General features: G+C 42.2%; 1 protein-coding gene across 2 annotated transcripts in view; it reads left to right on the top strand.

Moving 5' to 3' along the window:
* The first annotated feature begins 1,986 nt into the window (after positions 1-1,986).
* LOC131258377 (synaptotagmin-5) overlaps positions 1,987-26,057 on the top strand; it is an 86,241-nt gene continuing 62,170 nt past the window's right edge. Inside the window, exon 1 of one of the 2 annotated variants that reach the window (XM_058259662.1) lies at positions 1,987-2,532. In XM_058259662.1, coding sequence (XP_058115645.1) covers positions 2,428-2,532 — 105 coding nt within the window. In that variant the 5' untranslated portion in view covers positions 1,987-2,427. The remainder of the gene's footprint in view (positions 2,533-26,057) is intronic. The other variant, XM_058259661.1, reaches the window with a different exon arrangement.

Genomic DNA, 26,057 nt, shown 5'->3' on the forward strand with positions numbered 1-26,057 from the left:
ATGAGTAATTCATAGACATGTGTAAGAGATCTAATCTAGTCATTAAGTGGGGTTAGCAAAATAGCGTACATAGTCCATGGATTAGGTTGTTCTATCTTTTTACATCCATTTTTTGCACACCTGCATGGACCAATAAGATGCCATCATCTGTTAGCATTATATGCTTAGTAAAGGTGAAATCTTACTTGTACTCAGAGGATAGATTCAGCACCACCTCATTCGGAGACACATCACATTTCAAAAGCAAAGCGGCATAAAACCATATGCACGTATGTAAATAAGATGCAACAACGAATGACATGTATCCACGTGTGACTAAGGCAGCGCGTGCTTGACAAGCCCATAAAAGACCTACTAAGATATAGATCTTATCTAAAATCTGAATATGCTCGACAAAGTTGTTTCTTACAATCCTTTTGAGGTAGGATATCCTCCCAAGACAATGGTTATAAAAGACATGTTGAGATAGGGACTTTATCACAATTCTGAATATACTCGGCAAGGTTATCTTTTGTAATATTTCTAAAATGGAAGATCCTCCCAGAGATGATATGTGTTCTCGCAGTGATTGTAAAGATTCAAGGAGTGGCTCATTATCATGATGAATGGGAAACAATCGATTCGTGATCAATTTGGGTCTAACGAGTCTGATCTTATAAGATCTATGAATCTTCGTGGTCACGCTTGTAAGAAATCTGAAAATGATTTCTGACCTTCGAAGATTTTTTTAGCTAAGCTGTGATAATTAGAGGACAATTGCGCATCGTGATTGTCGAGAATCTTAGATCAACAAGAAAACCTATGGATGTTTCATCGCTTCCCAGAGCTATAAAAAGTAGTATGCAATGAAGAGCTCCAGTCTTACGTCAAACGTAATCTATCTACACAGTGCAACATTATTTTTATCTTAGTTTTTAGTTTATCCACTTTTGTTTAGCTATGCTGCAGAATGTCACATGTCTAGATTAACTTAGAGTACTATTGCCTAACACCATTGCTGCAATGCGTCTAGGAATAATATAAATATTCATGACATTCTATTATTAGATCTTAATCAACTGGGTTTTTACTTAAAAGATCACACCACAATCATATCTTGCTGATCAACCTGCCTCGATTGTTTGTCAATTGTACCAAGCATCAAATATATATTAATGAAATTTGCATTTATAGCTCATTTAGTTTTAAATATATTCATCTTTGTTTCATTAAGAAATATAAAAGTTATAATCATTAATAAAATAAAAGTCTCAAACACAAGGTAAAAAGAATTCATTCAACTAATCTCATGACTTTCTAAAATCACATTGCCAGTGTAATCATTGGTGGTTGATCAAATGAGTTATTAACCTGTACATCTTAGTGTGGGGCACTAATGTTCAATCAAACTTAAATTTGAATATGGCGTTGACATGTCTACACTATGGTAAGGCCCTCGCTAACATGGTGGCCTGATGTTTGATCTAATTGTGCAAACAATATCCATCAAGGAGGAAAATAAATAAATAAATAAAAAATGAGAGAGAAAAGGTAAGGCTGGTCCACGTGAGCACGAGGAAATGCACAGTTAAAAAATAAATGACCAATGGTCCATGGATTCGTGTGCCCCACCTGTTGATGAAACCAGCCTGACCTGATGACTGGCCTGTCCACTCATCACGCTAATTCGCACGCGTGCCGCAAATCCTCTCATTCTACGTGGGCTTCGCCTCACACATGCCAACATGACACCACATCCGAGCCATTCATCTGGTTGGGAACACTGCAATCATGCCCTGGCCCAGAAACCAGGCCTGTCCACTCATCTGGATCCGGTCCACATCCATCACTACCTGACCAATGAACCGGTTAGATTTTTAGTATCAGGTCAATCTCAAAGTGCGCCCCATCTGAAGAACGGCCAGATCTGTCACACGCGTGCTGCAAAGCCGCGTGTGAAAGCCTACCATACGGGATCCTGCTTTTAGACGCTTGTGTCCGGCGGAGATGATTGAACAAGGAAACAAGGAAGGGAAGACAAGCATCCAGAACACTTCCTTTCTTGAGCATCTCTGAAACAAATCCAAGAAAATAAGACATTTCTCTCTCTCCACGGATAGACCATCTTCATTCAATCCACACCTTCCTGCATTTCCGATTTTGAAAATAAATCCATTTTCTCATCTGGTTTCGAAAAACACGTGAATTCCCTCATTTGGCTCATCTGGTTTTTGAGTTTTATTTCATGGGGTTGAAGGAGAAATGATGGAGCTTTTGTCGATAATCTTCTGCTTGGATGCTTCTCCATTCTTCTATTTCTGAATCCAAGCAGCTCTGCTGCTGATGGTCCTTTTTCTGGCATTTGGGTATCTCCAATTCTTTTGTTTTTGGTAATTTCTGGTCAATCTTGGAGCTTTCTATCTGTTTGTTTCTTGGGTACTCGCGGATATGTCGTTCTTCGTGGGACTCGTTCTCGGGATCGCATTTGGTGTCGGGCTTGTGATTGCTTTCGTTAATTCCGAGAATTCACGATCCAAGCGCCGGTCCGAGCTGGTAAGATATTTTGGAGTTGTGGAATTTAATTTCTGTTGTTGACGATTCTTTTCTATTATGTCCTTTACTGTATTCGTGATCCAAGCGCTGATGCAAGCTGTTAATCAATCATTTCATTTTCAATTTCTTTTGTTTGGCATGAATCTGTGAATTCTTGCAGCCAAATCTTCATATCATGCTATCATTTGTTACTCAGTTATGTTAATGTTGATTTATATATCTCGTTTTTTGCGTTCATATCTTTGCGTCCATGGCCATGACAGCATTCCTCCCCCCCTCTAAAGATGTATTACCGAACGCTCAGCTTGGATTAATGGTTTTCTTGTTCGGGCTAGCATTCAATGCAGTTAGGGCCAATCCTTGCAATAATCTAGGCCACGAATCTGGATGGGTCCCACTGTAGATGGGTGTGGGGAAAAAAGTTCCTTCATTGAACAATCCCAACCATCTGAATTTAGACTTCTTTGCTGCTGCATATTGACTCTTTAGTTATATCTTCTTTTTAACCATCTATTTACAATGCAACAATTTGACGGTTAGGATTATCTGATGAAAGGAGTTCTTGCATCATCGATCATCCATGATGGGGCCTACAAGATGAACATCCTGGATAATTTGAAATGATGGTCTTCATCTGTACAGAATCCTGAACTGGGAATATGACCTCTACATTGAGCATTGCATGTATTATCAATGGTCTAAATCTTCAATGTAATCCAACTGATGCATTACTATTGCTTATTTTCTTTCTCTTTCTTTGTTAAAAAAGTAAAAAAATTGGAAAGCTTCTAGGTGCCATAACTGTTTGTATGTGTGGACTCACATGTGTGGAAAGGCCAATAGGCCTCTATGACCGATCGAGTCTTTCTCCTGTGATCTTTTGGGCTTATCACTAGGTCATTGAGAGTCGAATACTAAGATTTGGTGGCACGCTTTCTCTCAACTTTTTGAGAAAATCCTGAGCATCCATGGATATACAATACAATGCATGCAGCATGATTAGCATGCAAAAAAAAAAAAAAAAAAAAAACCAACTTACATAGGCTTTCTCATGTCTGCTTGTGGAATATCCCAATAGTTGGTGATACCCAGCCTCATGGCATGCCCTTGGCTCGCACGTGCAAATTGGACTTTTGCCAAATTTTTGTAATAACTTGCTGACCAATGGCATCTGATTTGTTCCATTGATTCCACCTTACTAGTTAAATTTCATACAAGATATGACAACTTGTCATTTTAGGCCTAGGAAAGGGAACATAGTTGCATGATCCTTCCATTTAACATACGCCTCCTTCTGATTTACGCTTTCAATTTGCATTCTTGTAGGAACCATGATTCTCCCTTTAAGATTCACGCCTCCTTCCGATTTACGCTTTCAATTTGCATTCTTGTAGAACCATGATTCTCCCTTTAAGATTCATTCTTTCCAACTCATAGGAGCTGCATTTCTCTTGCTTCCTTTCTTTCTTTTCCTTTTTCTTTCCTTTCCTTTTTTTTCTTTTTTCTTTTTTCTTTTTTCCTTTTCATCTCTCTCTAGGTGGGATTTATTGCTATGCATCTCCTATATGGATGTGGGGGTCACCATTTTGCAATAGAAAAAGATAATAATTCATGTAACCTTGATTTCATGAATCTTAAGATCGATCATATGTTTAAAAATATTAAAAAAAAAAAAAAAAAAAAAAAAAAAACTCTTTAACTTTCTACAGAATAGTTTCTTTTAATAAAGAAAGATGTACTCATGGTGTGTTGTAACAGCCGTTACATAATGTTGGTAAATGTTACACGTTATGGGTCTAGAGTGTTAGTGTATAGTGTGTGTGGTTAGTGGCTTTTTTAATGTAAGTGCATGTGCACTTTTTCCTCTTCTCTTGCATTGTAATATATACTCTATTGTAATAAAATATTTTGTGTTAGGGCATGTTGCATAATACACAACATTTCCCTAAACTCTCTTACTTCCTCTTCTCTTCTCTCTCCTCCTCTTTTCTTTGCACCATAATCATCAAATCACCTTCTACTTGGTATTAGAGCATAGATTAGGGTATCTAACAAGTTGAGAGGCAACATGTCACCTTGCTGACGTTAGCAGCCGTACGACTGACGTCAGCGTTGTACGGACGCATGGACCCCATTTGAGCTAAAAGTTTAGGGGTTTGATAGATTTTGATTTTAGAAGATTTGTCATGATTTTTTGAAAATTTTTTAGACCTTCTTTCAAGGTGTTTTGGCCGAAATAGAGAAATTTGAAAATCGGGTCCCTAATCAGATTTTCTTTGATCTGCCTCAAATCAGTAAGTTTTTATTTGGTTTCTTTGCTCAAGATGGACCAAAATCTTTCCTCCAAGGTAATCATGGAGGATTTTTTTAGCTATGATTCATGTTTGAGAGGGTTTTAACCCCAAATGGACGTGCGACTAGGCCGTTTTTCACTCGTTTGAGTCAGATCTGATTGGATTTGATGTTATTTTGGAGGATTATTTGATTGTTTGGGGTTTATCTCACATTCCCTTAAAGGATTGAGTGAGAAAGTTGTTTGAATCAATCCTTTTTACTTGGAGTCTCCTATGGATGACAAATGGCCCTCATCTTTTGGCATGGGCTCTCTTGAATCCAACCCCTTATAGATTACCTCTATTTAGTTGAATGGTAACAACTATATTCAATGGGCGCAATCTTTAAAAGTGTTCTTGTGAGCCCGTGAGAAGTTGTCGTATATTTTAGATGATTCTTCAAGCTCTACAGATGCTACCAACAAGTCTTGGATAAAGGAGAACTATCAAGTTATTGCATAGTTGTTGAATAGTATAGATTCTCCGGTTAGCCACTCAATGATGTTTTTATCCTCGGCTAAAGACATTTGGGATACGCTTTATGATATATTCTCGGAGTCTTAGATTTTTTCACAAGTATTCCAACTTATTCAAGAAATTGGTCAGTTCCAACAAAACTCAAAATCATTAAAAGATTACTATTCGACACTTCGGGGTATGTGGGATGAGCTGGACCTGTATCAACCTCTTCCTTCCAAATGTAAAGATGATCATGAAAATGCCCTCAAGCAGTGGGATGATACTCGTATTATGTAGTTCCTAGCTGGGTTGAACTCCGATTATCTTAATATTCGGGATCATGTCATTGTACAGGATCCTCTTCTCCTGTTGACGACAGTCAATGCCACGTGCCAACGTGCTACTGTCCCCACTCTCCCTTCTCATTCATTTATGCCACCAGAGTGTTCGACACATCTTGTTGGCAATCAATCTTCCCTTTCTCTTGGCCTTTGGGTACTATCCTTGAGTTCAGGGCGCACTTTTGGTTATGGTGGTTGTGGTGGAAGCCGTGAGGGAAATCGCAGTTATGGCGGTCGTAATCTTCATAGTTGTGGTGGACGTAGATGAGGACGTGATGGTTCCTGCATTTGTTCGCATTACGGTGGAACCAATCATATTGTTGATTATTGCTGGCAGCTTCATGGTCGTCCTACGTGTGCCACTGCTTCTGTTGCTTCCACAGTTGCTCCTAAGGGAGTCTTCCACCTAATAGTTATCAGTTTTTAGGGGAGTCTCTTATTATTTCTCGGGCTGCATATAATGCCCTAATGCAGCTTCATGTTCATGATATCCTTAAGCCTTCTCACGCAACTTCGGCCCAGTCAGGTACTGCTCTTCTCGTCATCATCTCCTACCTCGTAGGTCATAGACTCTAATCATCCCCTCATATGATTGGTAAGTCACAACTCTTTTCCTCTTATTCTCCTTCTCCACACACTCAGCATGTCACACTCATAGGAGCATGGTATTTTGTCGCGGATGTCATGTGCTCGCACACCTCAACAAAATGGTATCGTAGAACAAAAGAATTGTTATCTGCTTGTAGTTGCTCGCACCCTTCTCCTTGGTATGCACCTGCTTAAACATTTTTTGGGGTGATACTCTTCTAACTGCTACATTTCTTATTAATCATATACCCTTACGTATATTGTCTTACAAATCTTCATTTACTATACTGTATTCTCATGACAATCGCTTTCCTCTACCACCTAAAGTTTTTGGTTGCACATGCTTTGTTCAAATTTTGAATGGAAGTAATGATAAACTTAGTCCCAGGGCAATTAAATGTCTTCTGAGGGTACACTCGGAGTCAGAAACAGTATAAATGTTATGACCCATCGACTCGCAAGAAATATGTATCTACCGATGTAACCTTCTTTGAGGATGTTTCTTTTCTTTTTTCCAGCTCAAGGTCGATCCCTCTGTGATCCTCTTGCGAGTCAGGGGGAGTATGACTCTTATCCTTTTCCTCTTTCCACTAGTGATCACGGGAAAACTCCTCTTCCCTTCGATCAACATCATGCTGGTGATTTGGGTGACCTTAAGCCTTTGCGGGTGTATCACTGTCGAGATAAATCTTCACACGCTCAACCATCTAGCCTTCCACTCACTTTGTTTGTTGGCTTAGGTGACTCTACTATCTTAAGTCTGGATCTCCCCATTGCCTTGCGCAAAGGGTTACGATCTTGTACTCAGCACTTCATTAGTAATTTCGTTTCATATGATCATCTTTCACTGTCCCTTTAGTCGTTTGCAGCTTCTCTTTCATCACGTACTATTCCTCGGTCTCTCTCACATGCTATTCAAAGTCCTGATTGGGCGAAGGTGATAATAGAAGAAATGTCTGCTCTTGAGAAGAATCATATTTGGGAGCTTGTACCACTCCCTTTAGGGCATAAACCTATTGGATGTCGATGGGTTTACATGGTCAAGTTCCTTCCGGATGGCTCCATTGATCGCATAAAGCCCGTCTTGTTACTAGGGGCTACACGCAGACTCATGGTGTGGATTACTTCGAGACATTCTTTCAAGTGGCTAAGCTTAATTCTATTCGTTTTGTGATCTCCTTGGTCGTAAATTTATCCTAGCCCTTGTTTCAACTTGATGTTAAGAATGCATTTCTCCATGGAGACCTTGTAGAGGAAGTATACATGCATCAACTTCTTGGCTTTGTTACTTCCCACAACCTTGCGCTTGTATGTCGGTTGAATAAGGCTTTTTATAGACTCAAACAATCCCGATGTGCATGGTTTGAAAAATTTAGTCAGGCTCTCATGGAGTCCGACTTTGTTTGTAGTCATGTTGTTCATTCCCTCTTTATATGTCGTCGATCGACGGGCATCATGGTTCTCATTGTGTATGTGGATGATATTGTTCTGTTCGGTAGTGATTCGGTTAGATTGTGGGAGGTCAAAGAATTTATGAAGACCAAGTTTGTGAACAAGGATCTTGGTCCTCTTCGCTACTTCCTAGGAATTGAAGTTGGTCGCTCCTTATCCGGGGTGGTCTTGTCACAACAAAAATATGCGTTTGATCTTATTATAGAGACCGGCATATTAAGATGCAAACCTGCTACCACCCCCATAGATACTTTGCAGAAGCTTCGGCCAGATGATGGTGCTCTCATTTATGATCCCGGGATGTATCAATGACTTGTAGGCCATCTAATTTACTTGACTCTTACTCACGTAGATCTCTCCTTTGCGATGGGCGTTGTTAGCCAATTCGTGCAAGCTCTTCGTTCTTCACATCTCACAGTTGTATACGACATATTTTGGTATCTAAAATCAGCCTCGGGTCTTGGCCTCCGCTTTCAGTTGCATGGTCATCTTTATCTTTCTGGCTATTCTGATGCCGATTGCGCAGGTAGTACTTATGATCGTCGCTTTACATCCGGCTTCTATACCTTCTTAGGTGGTATTCTTATCATATGGAAGAGCAAGAAGCAATTAGTTGTTACTCGGTCCTCGGTTGAAGTAGAATATCGTGCTATGGCTCATGTGACATGTAAGCTCACATGGCTTTGCACCCTTCTTAAAGAACTTGGCTATTATGCATGAGCATTTTCACACCGGGCTCGAGCGGGGTAGCCTGTGGGATGCGGGGACACACTTGTGCTGGGCAACCCGTGTGAGGCGGGTGGCTCGTGTGAAGTGGGGCCCATGAGGGGGGTTCGGCCAAGGTCCTAAGTCCTAACCCATGCAATGTGGGGCTTGGGCAATGAGATAAAGGGATTAATTTGCCATGCTCTATCAGTTTTAGCTTTTAGAACAAGTGGTTAGTTGTCTTATACATCAAAGTGGTATCAAAGCGGGAGGTCTCGTGTTCGAGATTCCTCATCGGGGGTGATTAATGCAGGGACATTTTCACACCGGGCTTAAGTGGGGTAGCCTATGGGATGCGAGGACACACTCGTGGTAGGCGACTTGTGTGAGGCGGGCCCCACCCGTGTGAGGCGGGTGGCTTGTGTGAAGCGGAACACATGTGAAGTGGGGCCCACGAGGGGGGTTCGGGCGAAGTCCTAACCCATGGGGCATGGGGCCTGGGCTATGAGATAAATGAATTAATTCACCACGCTCTATCAGTTCGAGCTTTTAGAGCAAGTGGTTAGTTGTCCTACATTAAATATCCTCCTTCGGTTCCTATTCCTCTTCATTACGACAACCAAGCGGCCATCCATGTTGCTCGTAACCTGGTTTTCCACGAGCGCACCAAGCATATTGAGGTCAATTGTCACTTTATTCGGGAGAAAGTTGCCTTTAAGGAACTCATCACCCCTTCTGTTCGATCCGAGGATCAGCTTGCTGATGTTCTTACAAAGTCTTTGAGTCGAGATGCTCTGCATCGTGTTAGTGATAAATTGGGCATGATCAACATCTATGCTCCAAATTGAGGGAGAGTTTATTGAGTGTTAGTGTATAATGTGTGTGGTTAGTGGCTCTTTTAATGTAAGTGCATATGCACTCTTTCCTATTCTCCTGCAGTGTACTATATGCTCTATTCTAATAAAACATTGTGTGTTAGGGCATGTTGCCTAATACACAACATTTCGTCAAACTCTCATCTTTCCTCTTCTTCTCTCTCTCCTCTTTTCTCCACACCATAATCATCAAATCACCTTCTACTATGGGGTCGTAATGGCCGTTACGGAAAAAATTACCCATAACGGCATTGTAATAGGCTGTTATTGGGCTGATACAAGTTCTTTTTTCAAAAAAGAAAAGAAAAGAAGACCGTAATGGTCATTACGGTCTGTATTGTAACGATAATGGTGGTGGCCGTTACGACCATCATTATCATTATGGAATACCTTGGATACAATATATTCTTACTATATATATATGTGCATATTTTAATGTAATTTAATACATATATTTTAATACCACATGACAATTCACTGGGGGGCAAGCCATAGTGTGAAAATCACACCGATTGGATGAACCCAACCATGTGAATGTGGGACATTTTGTCACAACCGTCCACATTTTGTGAGCCATATATGAGATCATTAGCATCATCAAACGAAAGCACATCTTTGAATCATAAGCAATCCATGGCCGGACATATTTACTCGATGTTTGAAGATGATGATTGGACCTTTTTTTTTTTTCTCAGCTCAATCTTCGCTTTCCAATTTTCATGCGAACGATCAAATGGTTAGGATCACATGATTAGTGTGATTTTTGCACCAATGCTTGCCGCCAATGTTATGATTAATGGATTGTCTGGAATGGTGATTGGTCAAGCCACTTGACACTAAAAGGCTTTGGGGATGTTGCCAACATCTCGATGAAGGTGGGGAGCACTAAGATTTCCCTATGTGCGTGGTATTAGCGATTTCTAGATGCTTTGAACTTCTAGCTTTTCCAAAATAGGCAACCTGCTTCTCTTCATGCAACCAAGAAATGGAACCACATCAATCCTTCCGAAGGAAATGCCATTTAACAGAAATCACGTTTGGAAATGAATATGAACTTGATTTCTTAGTGTTCAATGATGTTTGAGTCTAGACAGGTCATCATCGTCATCTAAGCTTATCCCAATTAATTAGGGTTGGTTCATTTCTCACAGTAGCTGAGTGCCGGTGCAGTGTGTCGCTTACTAGTAACAACCTATCATGAGCTTGAAATGTCAGATTGTCGGGATTTATGATAAAAGCTGTCGCGGAAGTGTGATGCTGGTTGCCAACTTGATGCGATCCTCCTATATTTGGGCAGAGGACTGGCAATGGGCGGGTAAAATCTCACCAGCAGAGTCGAGACAATTCTCATAAGCTATGTTACTTGGGGATAGGCATGAGTTTCGGTCGAAGTTATGGATCTAGATGTTGGATCTGCTTGACCAAAATCTTAGGGTACTGTTCACAACTATATTGACATCACCGTTGCCTTCTTTAAACTATTTGGGGTCAACTTCTTATAATTTTTAGGGTTAACTACTGGCTCCCCACTTGACATCAACCCTCCTCCTTTACTAGGCATGGGATTGTCTGGTGAGGCAGAGAGATAACGCTGTTTGTTACGCACACATGTTTGTATGTATGAGAAACTCTCAAGTCCAATTGGTTGGACCGTGCAACCACTTCAATAACCGGTGATTAATTAATATTATTGTTGGTTTTAGATGAGATAATAAATAAAGGAATAGAAGGGAGAACGGGTGAGCGGCTCAAGTAGGCCCCACCACGTTGTTGTGAAATCTACCCTATCCATCGTGTGAGTCAACCCATGTTAGGCCTAAGGCCAAAAAATCAGCCTCATCTATGATTTAGGTGGACCACATGATTGGAAAGAGTGGACAGGGTAACTCTCATCCGGTCACCCTCCAAACTGTAACCCTAAGTGTGGCCCACTTAAATCACAGATGGGCTTGAGTTTTGGGCTCCAAGCCCATATTTTGGTGTGGCATCTAATGGTTGGAGTGGATTTCATATAATCATTGCGGTGGGCCCTATAAAAATCAAGGGTGGATTTCTCTCTCCGAATTGTTTCCTTTGGTGTAACCCACTTGAATTAGAGGTTTGATTTTTGGCCCTAGGCATAATGTGTGATTGCACAACAAATGGTTAGAGTGAATTTCACACACATCACGATGGTTCCCTTAAAAATCAAGGGTGCCCTTCCATCAACTAGCTGTTAAAAAAAGGACTGGGATTGCGTAGCATAACACACAACACAAACGTCTATATTGTGTTGTGCTCGAAAAGATCTGTGGGCCCCACCATGATGTATGTGTTTTATCCATGCCTCCATCCATTTTTCCAGCTCATTTTAGGTCATGAGCCCAAAAATGAGGTAGATCCAAATCTCATGTGGAGCACACCATAGGAAACAATAGTGATTGAAAGCCCATCGTTAAAAACAACGGTGATTCAAAGGCCACTAGCTCCTATGGTGCAGTCCACTTGAGATTTGGATTTGCTTCATTGTTGGGACCGTCCTAAGCTATAAAAATTGATGGATAGCGTGGATATACAACACATATGTGGGCACCATGGTTAGGGAAGCACCTATTACGGTGTTACCCGGTTAATGCCTAAGATACCTAATTTTCTCCCACTTTGGGAAGTGATGTCCAAGCAGAGGAGTTATTTCACCTCACTTCGAATACTCACCCTTGATTTTTGAAGGGGTCCATTGTGATGGGTATGTGAGGCCCATTTTGACCATTAGCCGTGTAATCCCATTCTAGGTCCATATCGAAACAATTAGTCCGTCTGGTGATTCAAGTGGCCCACAATAATGGAAACAATTGTGAGAGAGACATCCACCCTTGATTTTTACAGGGCCCACCATAATAATTATATTGAATCCACTCCAACAATTAGATTCCACATTAAAATTTAGTCATGGGACCAAACAATCAGGCCCATTAGTGATTTAGGTGGGCCAAACCAAGGGAAATAGTTTAGAAGGCTGAGCTTGGCCTTGTACACTGTTTCTAATTGTGTGGTCCACCTTAATCACGGATTCATAGATGAGGCTGATTTTTGGGTCCTGGGCTTAATATAGAGTGACACACATGGTGGTCAGGGTGGATTTCACATGAACACCACGATGGGGTCCACCCAAGATGGCAACCCCATTCCCTTCTCTACCTTGGCATTTATTAACGTTAATTAATCGTAATTTTCTATGCCAGTTGGACTTAAGTGCCTTTATGGTTTAGTAATTTTTATTAAAATAGGTTTGGGGTACAGTCTAAGGTGGATGTTAACAATAGTTTACGGCCCAAATGACCTTGACTATTTAGGAACTTTCTAGGTAGGACTTGATAGTATGCGCAGGAGATGGGGAGAGCCTTGGTGTGTTGGTAATTTCATCGTGATCTGGTTCTCCTTACAGAAGAGTAATTGTTGGAGTAAACCGGCTCCTTATCACACTGTAACGATGTAAACCCTAGCCACAACAAACCCTAGGTATTAAAACTTCAGATCTAATACTGCCATTAATTTGCGTGCTTTGCAGAAGCATGTACAATGAAGATAGAAAATCAAATGGAGTAGAATAGCCAAACAATAAAGCAATCAACCACAGAACACAACGATATTTACGTGGAAAACCCTTGCAGGAAAAACCACGGCACAAAGAAACAGAGATCCACTAAGCCTTAGAGATTACACCACTCCACCTTTTTCAATTATAGACGAAATTCAGATCTCTCCTTGCGATGCGCACCTCTAGGAAACCCTAGAGCCCTTGAGAAAATCATTTCTTAAGCCCTTACAAGTGTAGAAACCTTCTCTCTTAGTAAAACCCTTACCCCTTGATAGAAAACACTCGTCGGTACAAGTCCTAATTCGGAATTAGGCTTAAATACCCTTTACTTATGCAAAAGCGCGCAAACTGTCGGTTACACCTTTGGTCGATCGAGCTATCAACAGAAACTCTTGGTCAACCGAAACGATCTTTAATCGATCGGGAACATCACAACGTGGTTCAGTCGACCCCCAAATTTCTCGGTCGACCAAACTGCACCTGCAACAGATTTAAAGGTAGAATGTAAGGCATCCCGCACAACAATTTCTACCTTGATTTACATACTGCTAAGTCACTTTGCAGACCTTTTGTGCAACCTCCACCTCGAGCGTAGACCGTTGCATTCTCCACCTGGAATGCAGCTCTGTCCACACCAAGGTGTCCCGTATCGGTATCGGTTGGCGTAACGGTGACCTCCAAAACCGATACGGATACGGGGGCGTAACGGTGATACGGGGGCGTAACGGCCCGTAACGGCGCAATTTTTTTTTTTTGCCAAAAAAATATGAAAAAATATGGATTAAATCTGGAATATTCTAAGCATTCCAAATATGCATTCATTTATAAATTGGAACATGTTTATGGTGGTGTAACGGTCCACTCTTTAGTGAGAAGTTGTATCGGACTGTCTGATGAATTTATGAACCAGATAACCTGAATTTGACTACAAAATTCATATATTTAATTTTCTAACTATCTACTATCAATGATAGATATATTAGAATGAATGTAATATGAAAATATCTTACATTTAGGTGTTTGCAATTATTTTTGAGGGCCAAAATTCATGCGTAAATAGAAAAAAATATAAAATGGCACCCCAAATATGTAAAATGCACATTAACATGTTCTACTATGATTAACACATCATATGGCATCATTAAAACAGCAAAAGAATCATTAAAAAATGATTTTTCGAATTTTCAAAAAAAGGGCCGCAAAAAATGCGTAAATAGAAAAAAATAAAAAATATATATAAAATGGCACCCCAAATATGTAAAATACACATTAACATGTTCTACTATGATTAACACATCATATGGCATCATTAAAACAGCAAAAGAATCGTTAAAAAATGATTTTTCGAATTTTCAAAAAAGGGCCAAAATAAATGCGTAAATAGAAAAAAAAATATATTAAAATGGAACCCCAAATCTGTAAAATGCATATTAACATGTTCTACTATGATTAACACATCATATGGCATCATTAAAACAGCAAAAGAATCATTAAAAAATGATTTTTCGAATTTTCAAAAAAAGGGCCAAAATAAATGCGTAAATAGAAAAAAATATAAAAAATATATAAAATGGAACCCCAAATCTGTAAAATGCACATTAACATGTTCTACTATGATTAACACATCATATGACATCATTAAAACAGCAAAAGAATCATTTAAAAATGGTTTTTCGAATTTTCAAAAAAAGGGCCAAAATAAATGCGTAAATAGAAAAAAATATTAAAAAAATATAAAATGGCACCCCAAATCTGTAAAATGCACATTAACATGTTCTACTATGATTAATACATCAAATGGCATGATTAAAACAACAAAACAACCATTAAAAACTGATTTTTCGAATTTTAAAAAAAGGGGCCAAAATTCATGCGTAAATAGAAAAAAATATTAAAAAAATTATTAAATGGCACCCCAAATCTGTAAGATGCACATTAACATGTTCTACTATGATTAACACATCATATGACATGATTAAAACAGCAAAATATATTAAAAAAAGTATAAATACCTATTTTTGATGAATTTCTGTAAAATGCACATTAACATGTTCTACTATGATTAACACATCATATGACATGATTAAAACAGCAAAATATATTAAAAAAAGTATAAATACCTATTTTTGATGAATTTCTGAAAAATGGCCCACCGAGCTTTGATTCAAAAAAATCTATAATATAATGTGTTTTTCTATTAAATACCTAGCTAAGGTTGGTCGAAATTAGTAGTAGAAGGACTTAGAAACAGTTTGGAAGCAAGAGGTTTCAAAAAAAGGGTAAAAACAGAGCTAAAAAAAAAAGTTACCGTTTCGGGCCCGTTACGGGCCCGTAACGGCCCGTTACGCCCGTATCGGTCCCGTATCGGCCGATACGGGTACAAAAAATCGAATCGGCCGTTTCGGCCCCGAAACGGGTAACGGTTCGCACCGTTACCGTTACGTATCGGCCGATACGGCCGATACGTAACCGATTTGGCATTCCATGGTCCACACCCCTGTGCAAGGGTGCCCAATCTCATCAATGGCTAGTGAGATTGATCAAGCCCAAGGAGTGCTTGAACTTTTCTGTGGTCACTAGTTTTGTCAACATGTCCGTGACATTCTCGTTCGTATGAATCTTTTGAAACAGAATCTCTTCTGAAGTAATGAGCTCCCGTACCTTGTGGAACCTCACGTCGATTCATCACCAGATGGATAACACTCTGACTATCGTAGTGCAATTGAACCGCCTCTTGCTTCAACCTGAGTTTTCCTATTAGACCTTTCAACTACAATGCCTCCTTTGACGCCTCTATCGTAGCCATGCATTTCGCCTCAGTTGTAGACAACGCTATCATAGACTGTAGTGTAGATCTCTAACATACTGGTTCGCCTACTAATTTGAAAACATATCTCGTAGTGGACCTGTTGTTCAGATCATCTGCATAATCTGAATCCACGTAGTCTACAACTCCACTTGATGCTCCGGGTCCCCCAAACATGATTCCAATACCGACTGTGCTCCTGAGACACCTGGGAATCCACTTAACAACTTTCCAATGCTCTTTTTCTAGATTCACCATATACCTGCTAACCGCACTGGCTACCTGTGAGATATCCATCCTCGTGCAAATTATTCCATATATGAGACTTCCCATTGCACTCGCGTACGATACTCGTGACATTTCTAAATCTCCTCTTTTGTACTTAGACACTACCTGATTGACAACTGACCTGCTAGAGGTGTGCTAACTGGTTTAACACTTTCCATATAGAACCTCTTCAGCAACCTTCTACACATAACCCTTCTGAGAAAGCCACAACTTCCTAGACTCTCCGTCCCTATGTATCTCCATGCCTAGGATCTTCCTCGCAGCACCCAAATCCTTCATGTCAAACTTATTGCTTAACAGACTTAAGTGTATCTCCGTCTTATCCTTTGCAACGATCAACACATCATCTATATAAAGCATAAGTAGAATGTAGGACCCATCCTCAAGTACCCTCCTTAAGTAAATGCAACAATTGTACTCACACCTGTTATACCCAATCTCCATGATGTATGAATCGAATTGCTTGTACCACTGCCTTGGAGATTGCTTTAACCCATACAATGACTTCTTCAAGTTACACACGTGGCCCTCCTTACCAAGCTCAGGATGCCTCATGTAGATGAGTTCATCCAAGTTCCCATAAAGGAATGTCGCCTTCACATCGAGCTGCTCCAATTCCAAATTAGATTCCTCTACCATCGTTAGTAGCACCTTGATTGAGGTATGTTTCATGACCGGAGAGAAAACTTCATTGTAATCCACTCATTCCCTCTATGAGTACCCCTTCACTACAAGCCTTGCCTTATACACTCCTTTTCTGTTAATGCCTCTTTCTTCCTATAGACCTATTTACACCTTATAGCCCGCTGACCTTTAGGAAGTTCCACCAACTCCCTTTTCTGATTCATATGTAGAGATTCTATCTCCTCTGCCATGGCCGACATCCATTCATCGCCATCCTTTTCAGATTTTGCCTCTTGAAAGGTGGATGGGTCTCCATTCCCTGTGAACGATGCAAAAAAATCATGTCCTCGATCCCGTACCGAACCGGGGCTCAATGGTTCTTTTCTCCCAGTTCTTGGCTATACTCTTCCGAGCGTCGTGTTGATTATTTTGCTCAATCTCTTGCTCTTGTTGATTTTCACCTTCAGTCACCTGCTCAACCGGCTCCACCTGCACTGACAATCTCTCGGTCTCACCATGTGTATTTAACTGCCTTGCTGCAACGTCCTTGTTGGTCTTCAGCATTGACACTTCATCGAAGATGACATCTTTGCTAATAACCACCTTTTCTGAAACTGAAACTCAAAGCTTGTAGCCCTTGACGCTTGTTTCATTCCTGATAAAGATGCGGTTCCTATACTTTGAATCCAACTTCGACTTCTGTCACTCTGCACGTGAACATATGCTGGAGACTTAAAGATTCTCAATCCTAAGTAATCAATGTCCTTGTCAGTCCAGACTTCCTCTGCAACCTTAGAGTCTAGCACTGTAAATGGTGACTGATTTACTATATAGCATGCTATATTCACCGCTTCAGCTCAGAAGCTTTTTAGTAGCCCCGCATGCAACCACATACTTTTCTGCTCTCCAACAGAGTTCTATTCATTCTCTATGCCACCCCATTATGCTGTGGGGTTTTTGGAATTAAGAAGTGCCTTGGATACCCCGTTCCTTGTAAAATTCCATGAATCCCGCCTCTCTGTACTTCGTACCATTATCTGACCTGAAACACTTAACCTATCTCCCTGTTTGCTTCTCTACTTCCGACTTCTATTACTTGAACCTGGCGAGCACCTCAGACTTGTGCTTCATGAAGTAGACCCAAACCTTCATCGAGTAGTTGTCTATGAAGGTCACGAAGTATCGTGCCCCTCTCTTAAACAGTACTGTCACTAGCCCCCAAACATCGGAATGAATATAGTCAAGCACCCTGCGCTAGTGTGAGCAACAGTCTTAAACCTTACCTTGCAATGCTTTCTTAGGATGGAATGTCCACAGAAATCCACCTTGCATGCCTTAACTCTCTTTAATAGTTTCCGGTTGTGGAGTTCCATCATGCCCCTCTCACTCATATGCCCTAACCGCATATGCCACAAATTTGTATCATCTGCTCTGGATTCTGCTTGTGTGGTGGTAGTGGCCTCACCCATAACTGTGCTCCCGACCAACTTGTACAAGTTTCCAATCTTGTGTCTCTTTATCAACACCATTGAACCTCTGGTGAACATTAATGCACCGCCAGATGCGGTGAACGTGCAATCATTCATATCTAAAACCACTAAGGATATTAAGTTTTTCTTTAGCTCTGGGACATGCCTGGCATCACCTAGACTGGCATCACCTAGAGTCCATGTGACTCCGTCAAACATCCTTACCTTGATGGTCCTTATTCCGATGGCCTTGCATGCTGCGTCATTGCCTATTAGAACACTTCCACCATCATATGACTTGTAAGAATCGAACTAAGTTCTATCTGGGCACATGATACGAATATCCTGAATCTAGAATCCAAGTGTCCAAGATACGACTCGTACCTGAAGAAACTGAGTGGTAGTCTCCTTTTGAGTTCTCTTTTGCTACCCTGGCTGATTCACTTGTCTTTCCTATTACTTTGGTTTTCAGGTTATCCTTTTGTTTTTGGCAGTCTCTTTTGAAGTGCTTCTTTATGTCGCAATAGAAGCATCTGTCCCTTGCCTTCGATTTCGATGTAAACTTTTTCTTCCTGTCAGATCGAGATCCCTCCATAGATCGCCTGCGTCCCTGACCCCCTTTCTCGACCAGCCCTTCCGCTTAAGATTCCTCATCACTTGACTTCTTCCTCATCTCGTTAGAAACAAGAGCCGCAGTGATCTCCTCTAGCTTCATTGTATTCTTCCCATATAACAAAGTAGTGATGAGATGGTCGTATGATGCGAGAAGCAATGTTATAAGTAGCAAGCAATGTTATAAGTAGCACTGCTTTGTCTTCTTCCTTGATCGTTTATTTGATCCTTACAAACTCGCTACACACCTTTGTAAACGTGTTCATGTGTCCCAAGAGATCCGATCCTTCAATTTTAGCTCGAAAAGTTGTTTCTTCACAAATAACTTAGTTGTTGGGGACTTCGACATGTATAGGTCTTTTAGCTTATTCCACATCTCCAGGGGAGATTCCTCATCCAAGACGTTGTATATAATCTCATCCGATAGACATAAATGGATGGTGCTTATAGCTTTCTCCCCGAGATCACTCTAGTCATCCTCCGACATCTTCTTAGGTTTTGTTTCCAACAATGCATTGCTCAATCCTTGTGGAACCAGAATATCCTTGACCTTTCGCTGCCGCAAACTAAAATTGTTCTTCTTATCAAATTTTTGTATATCGAATTTTGATCTTGACATCTTCGCTGAATCCTGAACGTTTAACCTGATGCTTTGATACCACTTTGTTGGAATAAACCGGCTTCTTATAACACCACAATGATGTAAACCTAAGCCACAACAAACCCGGATCAAACCCCAAGTATTAGGAATTCGGATCTAATACCATCGTCAATCTGCACGCTTTGCGAAAGCACGTACAACGAAGATAGAACAATCAAATAAAGCAGAATAACCAAACAATAAAGCAATCAACTATAGAACACACTGATATTTATGTGGAAAACCCTTGTGGGAAAAAAAACATGGCACAAAGCAATAGAGATACATTATAATCAAAGCTTGGAGATTACACCACCCACCTTCTTCGATTATAGACGAAACCTGGATCTTTCCTTGCGATGCGCACATCTAGGAAATCCTAGATCCCTTGAGAAAATCCCTTCCCAAGCCCTTTCAAGTGTAGAAACCCCCTTGCTTAGTAAAACCCTTGCCCCTCGAAAGAAAACACTCGTCGATACAAGCCCTAATTCGAAATTAGGCTTAAATACCCTTTACTTGTGCAAAAACGCGCAAATTGTCGGTCGACCGAGCTATCAACAGAAACTCTCGGTCAAACGAAACAATCTTTGGTTGACTGGAACATCACAACGTGGTTTGGTTGACCCCCGAATTTCTTGATCAACTGAACTGCTCCTGCAACAAATTTAAAAGTAGAATGAAAGGCATCCTGCACAACAATAATGGTAGCAAGTAGCAGATCACAAGAAATGTGTGGGTCTTCTCAAGCTAGGTTGACAAGCATGAGCTGATTGATCTTCCATTTAGAGGAGTAAACTTCACTTGGCCAAATCATAAATAGTATCCATCAATGTTCAAAATTAATATACTTTTGTTATTGGTAGATTGGGATATGTTCCCTGGTATTGACTGGGTTTTATCCCCTAGGTGTTTGATCATTGCTCCATTTTCCTGGAATCATGCTATGAATCTTGGTGTTCTAGGCCTGTTTGATTGGAGATAATGTGTTTTGAAGAAGGTTTTATTTGAAGGTAAAAGATTGGTTGGGATCTTCCATTGTAGTAGGTTGGGCTAGATATAGGTTAATAATTGTTATGGGTAAAAATGGATTGACCATGGCAACTAGAACGAAGAAGAATCCGAAGCACGAGCAATAGAGGTCAGATAAGAGCTCGGCCTAGATGAACGAACATGACCTCCACAACCCAACATTGACTACCAACAATGGGCTAGGCTATGGTCAGCGTCTTGCTGTCGCGGCCAGTGAACGACCATAAGTATTGATCCAACCTGCCCCAAAGAGGGCCTCGGCCACAATTGACAATTCGACCCGGTCTGTATGACCTTGGCCAACCTGACTCAGAGGTCGGCCTCGACCATCCATTGCGATCTCCTCGGAAGTTGACCTTCGAAAGGTTTCCTTCAAATGTCGGGAAGATCCATCCCCTGGTATCCTCGCCGAGAATCATGCCGAGGATAACGTCTTGGATTCTGGAGACAATCCCTCGCACAATACGCAACTACATGACAATTTCGTTTCCACATATGTAACTAGCACCAAACAATTATAAATAAGGACCTCACCTACGGTGAAAGGTATGCACAAAAACCTTAGTCCTACTAGACCCAGAGTGCTTGATCTAACTTTGGCATCGGAGGGTCCCTTGTCATAGCCAGGGTCCCCATTGTTATTTGGTTCTGCAGGTACATGGCGGTCTAGCGAGGATGGCCGGATCTTAGCATCAACAGTTTGGCGCCGTTTGTGGGAACGACATCGTAGCCATTCCCAATTCACCTATCACCTTAAGTGACTTTACGATGGCGAAAGGAAGAAAGAGGGCTTTAGACGCCATCGCCGCAACTTCTCCAGCACTAGCCGAGCTCGACTAGTCTGCAAGCCCTCAAAATCCACCCTCACAACACCAAGCCGATTCCACCCCTGTGGCACCCATGCAGAGGTCCCGTAATAGGGGTGGCCGGCTTGTTTCCTTGGAGAATTAGGTCGAAGCCTTAACCGGCAATATGAATCGACTAATGTAGATATTGGAAAGGCAAATTCCACCTATTGGTCATGGAGGGGAAGTGCCTGCGGCGACCGAACTCTCTCGACCTCCTTAGGCGTCGATTGATTTACACAGAGCCAACCAACAGCCCGGGCCGCATAGTCAGGTACACACCCACACCACGGGAACTACCTCGCTAGCCGAATCCGACCTATGCCACATGTTGGAGAAGTGAAGGCGCGGGAAGGCTCCCGAGGTGATGGCAGAGAATGCGGTCCCCTGGGAGGCAAAGCTCATGGAGATACGAGGGCAGATTGGTGACATCCGACAAGCTTACTGTGCCCGGGTCTCCACCTCAGTTGAGGCCATGTTGTAGGAGACAGAGCCACCCTTTACCGATGACATCATGGGATCCCCACTTTCGCCAAGATTCCGAATGTCGCAGATCACTCCCTATTTTGGGATCGGAGATCCAGCCGAGCATCTGGAATCTTACAGAGCTTAGATGGAGTTACACGGTATGACTAGTGCGGTGATGTGCCTAGCATTCTCCCTGACCTTATTAGGGACAACACGAAAAGTAGTACAGGCAGCTGAAGTTGAGGTCTATCAGTTCCTTCGCACAGCTTAGTGAGACCTTCACACAGTTCATCGGCGGAAAAGATAGGCGGAAACCAACGACCCACCTCCTCACTATTACCCAAAGAGGACGAGTTGTTAAAAGATTACATTATTCGCTTCAATGTGGAAGCAATATAGGTGGATGGCTATTCAGATTAGATATCCTTGGCCGCCATGATATCCGGTCTCAGGGAGGGCAAAATTCTCTTCTCCATCGGCAAGAACCCTTTGACTACCTTAGCCAAGCACAGAAATACTCCAACGCAGAAGAGCTCTCCAACTCACGGAAGGCTACAAGGAGTGCGGGGAGCTCAGCTAAGGACCAGAAGTGCAAAGAGGAGCAACCACCACTCCTGGTCAGTAGCAAGAAAAGAAAGGATGACGACCCGGGCAGAAGTCAGCGCCCGAATCGCCGACTAGAGAACAAGTTCCGTTCAGTAGCAAGCGGGTCCTTATGGAAGTTCTCGACAAGAGGATCTTGAAGTGGCTAAACAGGATGAAAGCCGACGCCGACAAATGGGACAAGCAGAAATACTGGCACTTCTATCGCGACCATGGCCATACCACCGCTGACTGCTTCGATCTCAAGGAAGAGATTGAGTCCCTCATTCGTAACAAACATTTAAGGGTATGTCTACAAGAAGAGGGATGAACGATTAGACCAGAGAAACGAGCAACAAGGCAACAGGAATGACAATGAGGTGACGGGCGTGATCTGCACAATATTCAGAGGACTCACAGGAGGAGACTCGAACAGAGCTCGTGGCGCTCATGCTTAGAGCATCAACGGCAGTAGCTCAGAGCATCATGTCAACTTCGCATGTAAGGCTGCAAAGGAACAGAGGATGCTCCCTTGCAGTTTGACCTTTACTGAGGAGGACGCTTGAGGAATCCACCACCCACATGACGACGCCCTGGTAGTCACTATGATGGTGGCTAATCATAAGGTGCACCATATACTAGTGGACACGGGCTGTTCGGCCGATATTCTCTTTGCCGTTGCATTCGACAATTTGGGGATTGGGAGATCCTGATTGCGTCCCGTCCGAACTCCCTTGCTCGGGTTCAAGGGAGAGAGGGTTACCTCCGAGGGAAGTATACTACTGCCTGTGACCGCGGGAGAATGTCTCACAACTAGACTATTGTGATGATCGACTTCCTTATAGTCGACTGTCCTTCTGTCTACAACATCATTTTAGGACGACCGTCCGTCAACATCATGCGAGCAGTGGTGTCGACCTATCACCTCTGGATGAAGTTCCCGACCGATCACGGGGTCGGCCAAGTCAAAGGTGATCAACATGTGGGCCGACAATGTTATTTAACGGTCTTGAGGGCAGGAACGCGACAACACATGATGGTTGTCAGCTCCCTCGACCCCTGAGAAGAATCAACTGAGAGAGGGTCTCCGATGGAAGACCTGGTGGCCGTACCTCTTTGCGAAACTGACCCGTTCCGCATGGTTTAGGTTGGTTCGTTGTTGGCACCTGGTCAGCAAGAGGAGATCGTCAATCTGCTAAAGCGACATGCGGATGTCTTCGCATAGTCCCACCAAGACATGCCCGGCATCAAACCCGAAGTGATGGTTCACAGACTGAATGTTGGCCCCGACCATTGACCAGTGAGGCAGAAGCGATGATCATTTGAACTAGAATGGTATGCCATCATTGGAGAAGAAGTCAGTAAGCTTCTCGAAGCCGACTTCATTAAAGAAATTTACTACCCCGACTGGATCACCAACGTCGTGCTTGTTAAGAAGTCTAATGGAAAATGGCGGGTGTGCGTCAACTACACAAACCTGAGTAAAGCTTGCCCCAAAGACAGTTTCCCTCTTCCAAGGATAATACTGTAGGGCATGAGCTCCTTAGCTTTATGGACGCCTATTCAAGATATAATCAGATTGCGATGCATCCACATGACAAGCAGAAGATGACCTTTGTCACTAGCAAAGGGCTCTACTACTAAAAAGTCATGCCTTTTGGGTTAAAGAATGCCGGAGCAACGTACCAGCGACTCATCAACAAGATGTTTACCAAGCCGATTGGGCATTCCATGGATGTATATATCGATGACATGTTGGTCAAAAGCATTAGAGCTGCAGACCATGTGGCCGACCTGGAAGAAATGTTACCATCTTGAGGAAATACCAGATGAAGCTAAATCCGAGCAAATGTGCCTTCGGGGTAAGCTCGGGAAAGTTCCTCGGCTTTCTGGTCAACCAGAGAGGGATTGAGGCAAATCCCGACAAGATCCAAGAATTGATGAATATGAGCTCGCCCAGAACTACAAAGGAAATCCAATGCCTCACGGGCAGAGTTGCCGCCCTCAACAGGTTCGTCTCTAGAGCTACCACACGTCCCAATCATTAGAAGATCCCCTCAATTCTCGTGCTTGCCTCCTCGAATTCCGCACTTGTCGCGTTTTCCTTTCTCACCATAATGACAAGTATGTCTGAGCTACTGCGTGTAAGACCTCGTTTCCAAACACCAGTCTAATGTAAAACTGGACTGGAGTAACCCGATTGAGAGAGAATACAAAGCATAGACAAGGAAGCAAGCTCGGTCTCTACTACCGAACACCACTTCCGTGGACTGCTCGTGCATCAAACCACTTGTAGTAACTCATCGTCACTAATAGAATTTCTAGTTCCAGCTTGATGCAGAAGCTTAGCCTCAACCGTGATTGACAGTTCAGCTCGGCTTGTCGGATCCTGGCCAACATGACATGTAGATCCGAGTTCCCGACCTCTCCCGCGCAAGGCATAGTACAGGAGTCGGTCTGCATTGACTCACTTCCTGAGCTTTCTGTAGAACGCTCGAAAGTGGGGGGCAATTGTTATGGGTAAAAATGGATTGACCAAGGCAGCCCGAACAAAGAAGAATCTGAAGCGCGAGCAATAGAGGTCGGATAAGAGCTCAGCCCAGATGAACAAACACGACATCCACAACCCAACATCGACTACCAACAGTGGGCTAAGCTATGGTCAGCGTCTTGTTGTCGCGGCCAATGAACGACCATAAGTATTGATCCGACCCGCTCCAAAGAGGGCCTCGGCCACGATCGACAGTTTGACCCGGTTTATAGTACCTTGGCCAACTTGTCTCGGAGGTCGGCCTTGGTCGTCCGTCACGATCTCCTCGGAAGCAGACCTCTGGAAGGTTTCCTTCAAATGCCGAGAAGATCAAATCCCCCGGTATCCTCGCCGAGAATCATGCCGAGGATAATGTCTTGGATTCTGGAGACAATCCCTCGCACGATACGCAACTACATGACAATTGCGTTTCCACATACGTAACTAGCACCAAATAACTATAAATAAAGACCTCACCTACGGTGAAAGGTATGCACAAAAACCCTAGTCCTACTAGACCCAGAGTGCCTGATCTAACTTTGGCTTTGGAGGGTCCCCTGTTAAAGCCAGGGTCCCTATTGTTATTTGGTTTTGCAGATACACGATGGTCCAGCGAGGACGACCAGATCTTAGCATCAACAATAATGAAACTCAAGATGTTGATTGAAAAGACAAAATGACGGAATTGGGAAAAATATTGAGGTTGTGGAAGAGTAGAAATCTAGGATTTTGGTAGGAAGGGAGAATTGGCTCCCCTTTTAGAGGAAGAGAGTCTAAATTGAGTTAAATACTGAATTCAAGTAAAAAGGTAGAGGAAATTAAGTGAAGTTCTTAGGCAGTGTGGCTGAAAGAAGGGGACAAGAATATAGAAATTTTCCTGGGAATTGCTAATCTTAGAAGGAGATGCAACCAAAATTATAGACCTATAATGAGGGGGAAAGGATTGAAGTGCGGTCTAAAGATTATTGAGGTGATTGTCAACTTTTATTCAAATCTTCTCATGAGCAAGGCTTGGTTCTATGAATCTTGATCACATGCGTTCAACCATCCATCTAAAGAGGAAGCAACTTCGTTGGAAGGGCCCATTAACAAGGAGTGGAATTGACGGCGCCCAGTCTGGATAGAGATAAAGCCCCAGGTCTGGATGGTTTTCTCATTGGATTCTTTCTGGTATTTTGAGATGAAGAAAGGACTTCTCTATTACATTTCATAAATTTATGAAAGTGGAAGGCTATCAAAAGACTTAGGGGTGTCATTGATTGTGTTTATACCTTTGAAAGTAGGGGCTGAATCTCTAAAAGA

This window comes from Magnolia sinica, chromosome 10 (assembly GCF_029962835.1).
Source record: "Magnolia sinica isolate HGM2019 chromosome 10, MsV1, whole genome shotgun sequence".
NCBI classification, from domain to species: Eukaryota; Viridiplantae; Streptophyta; class Magnoliopsida; order Magnoliales; family Magnoliaceae; genus Magnolia; species Magnolia sinica.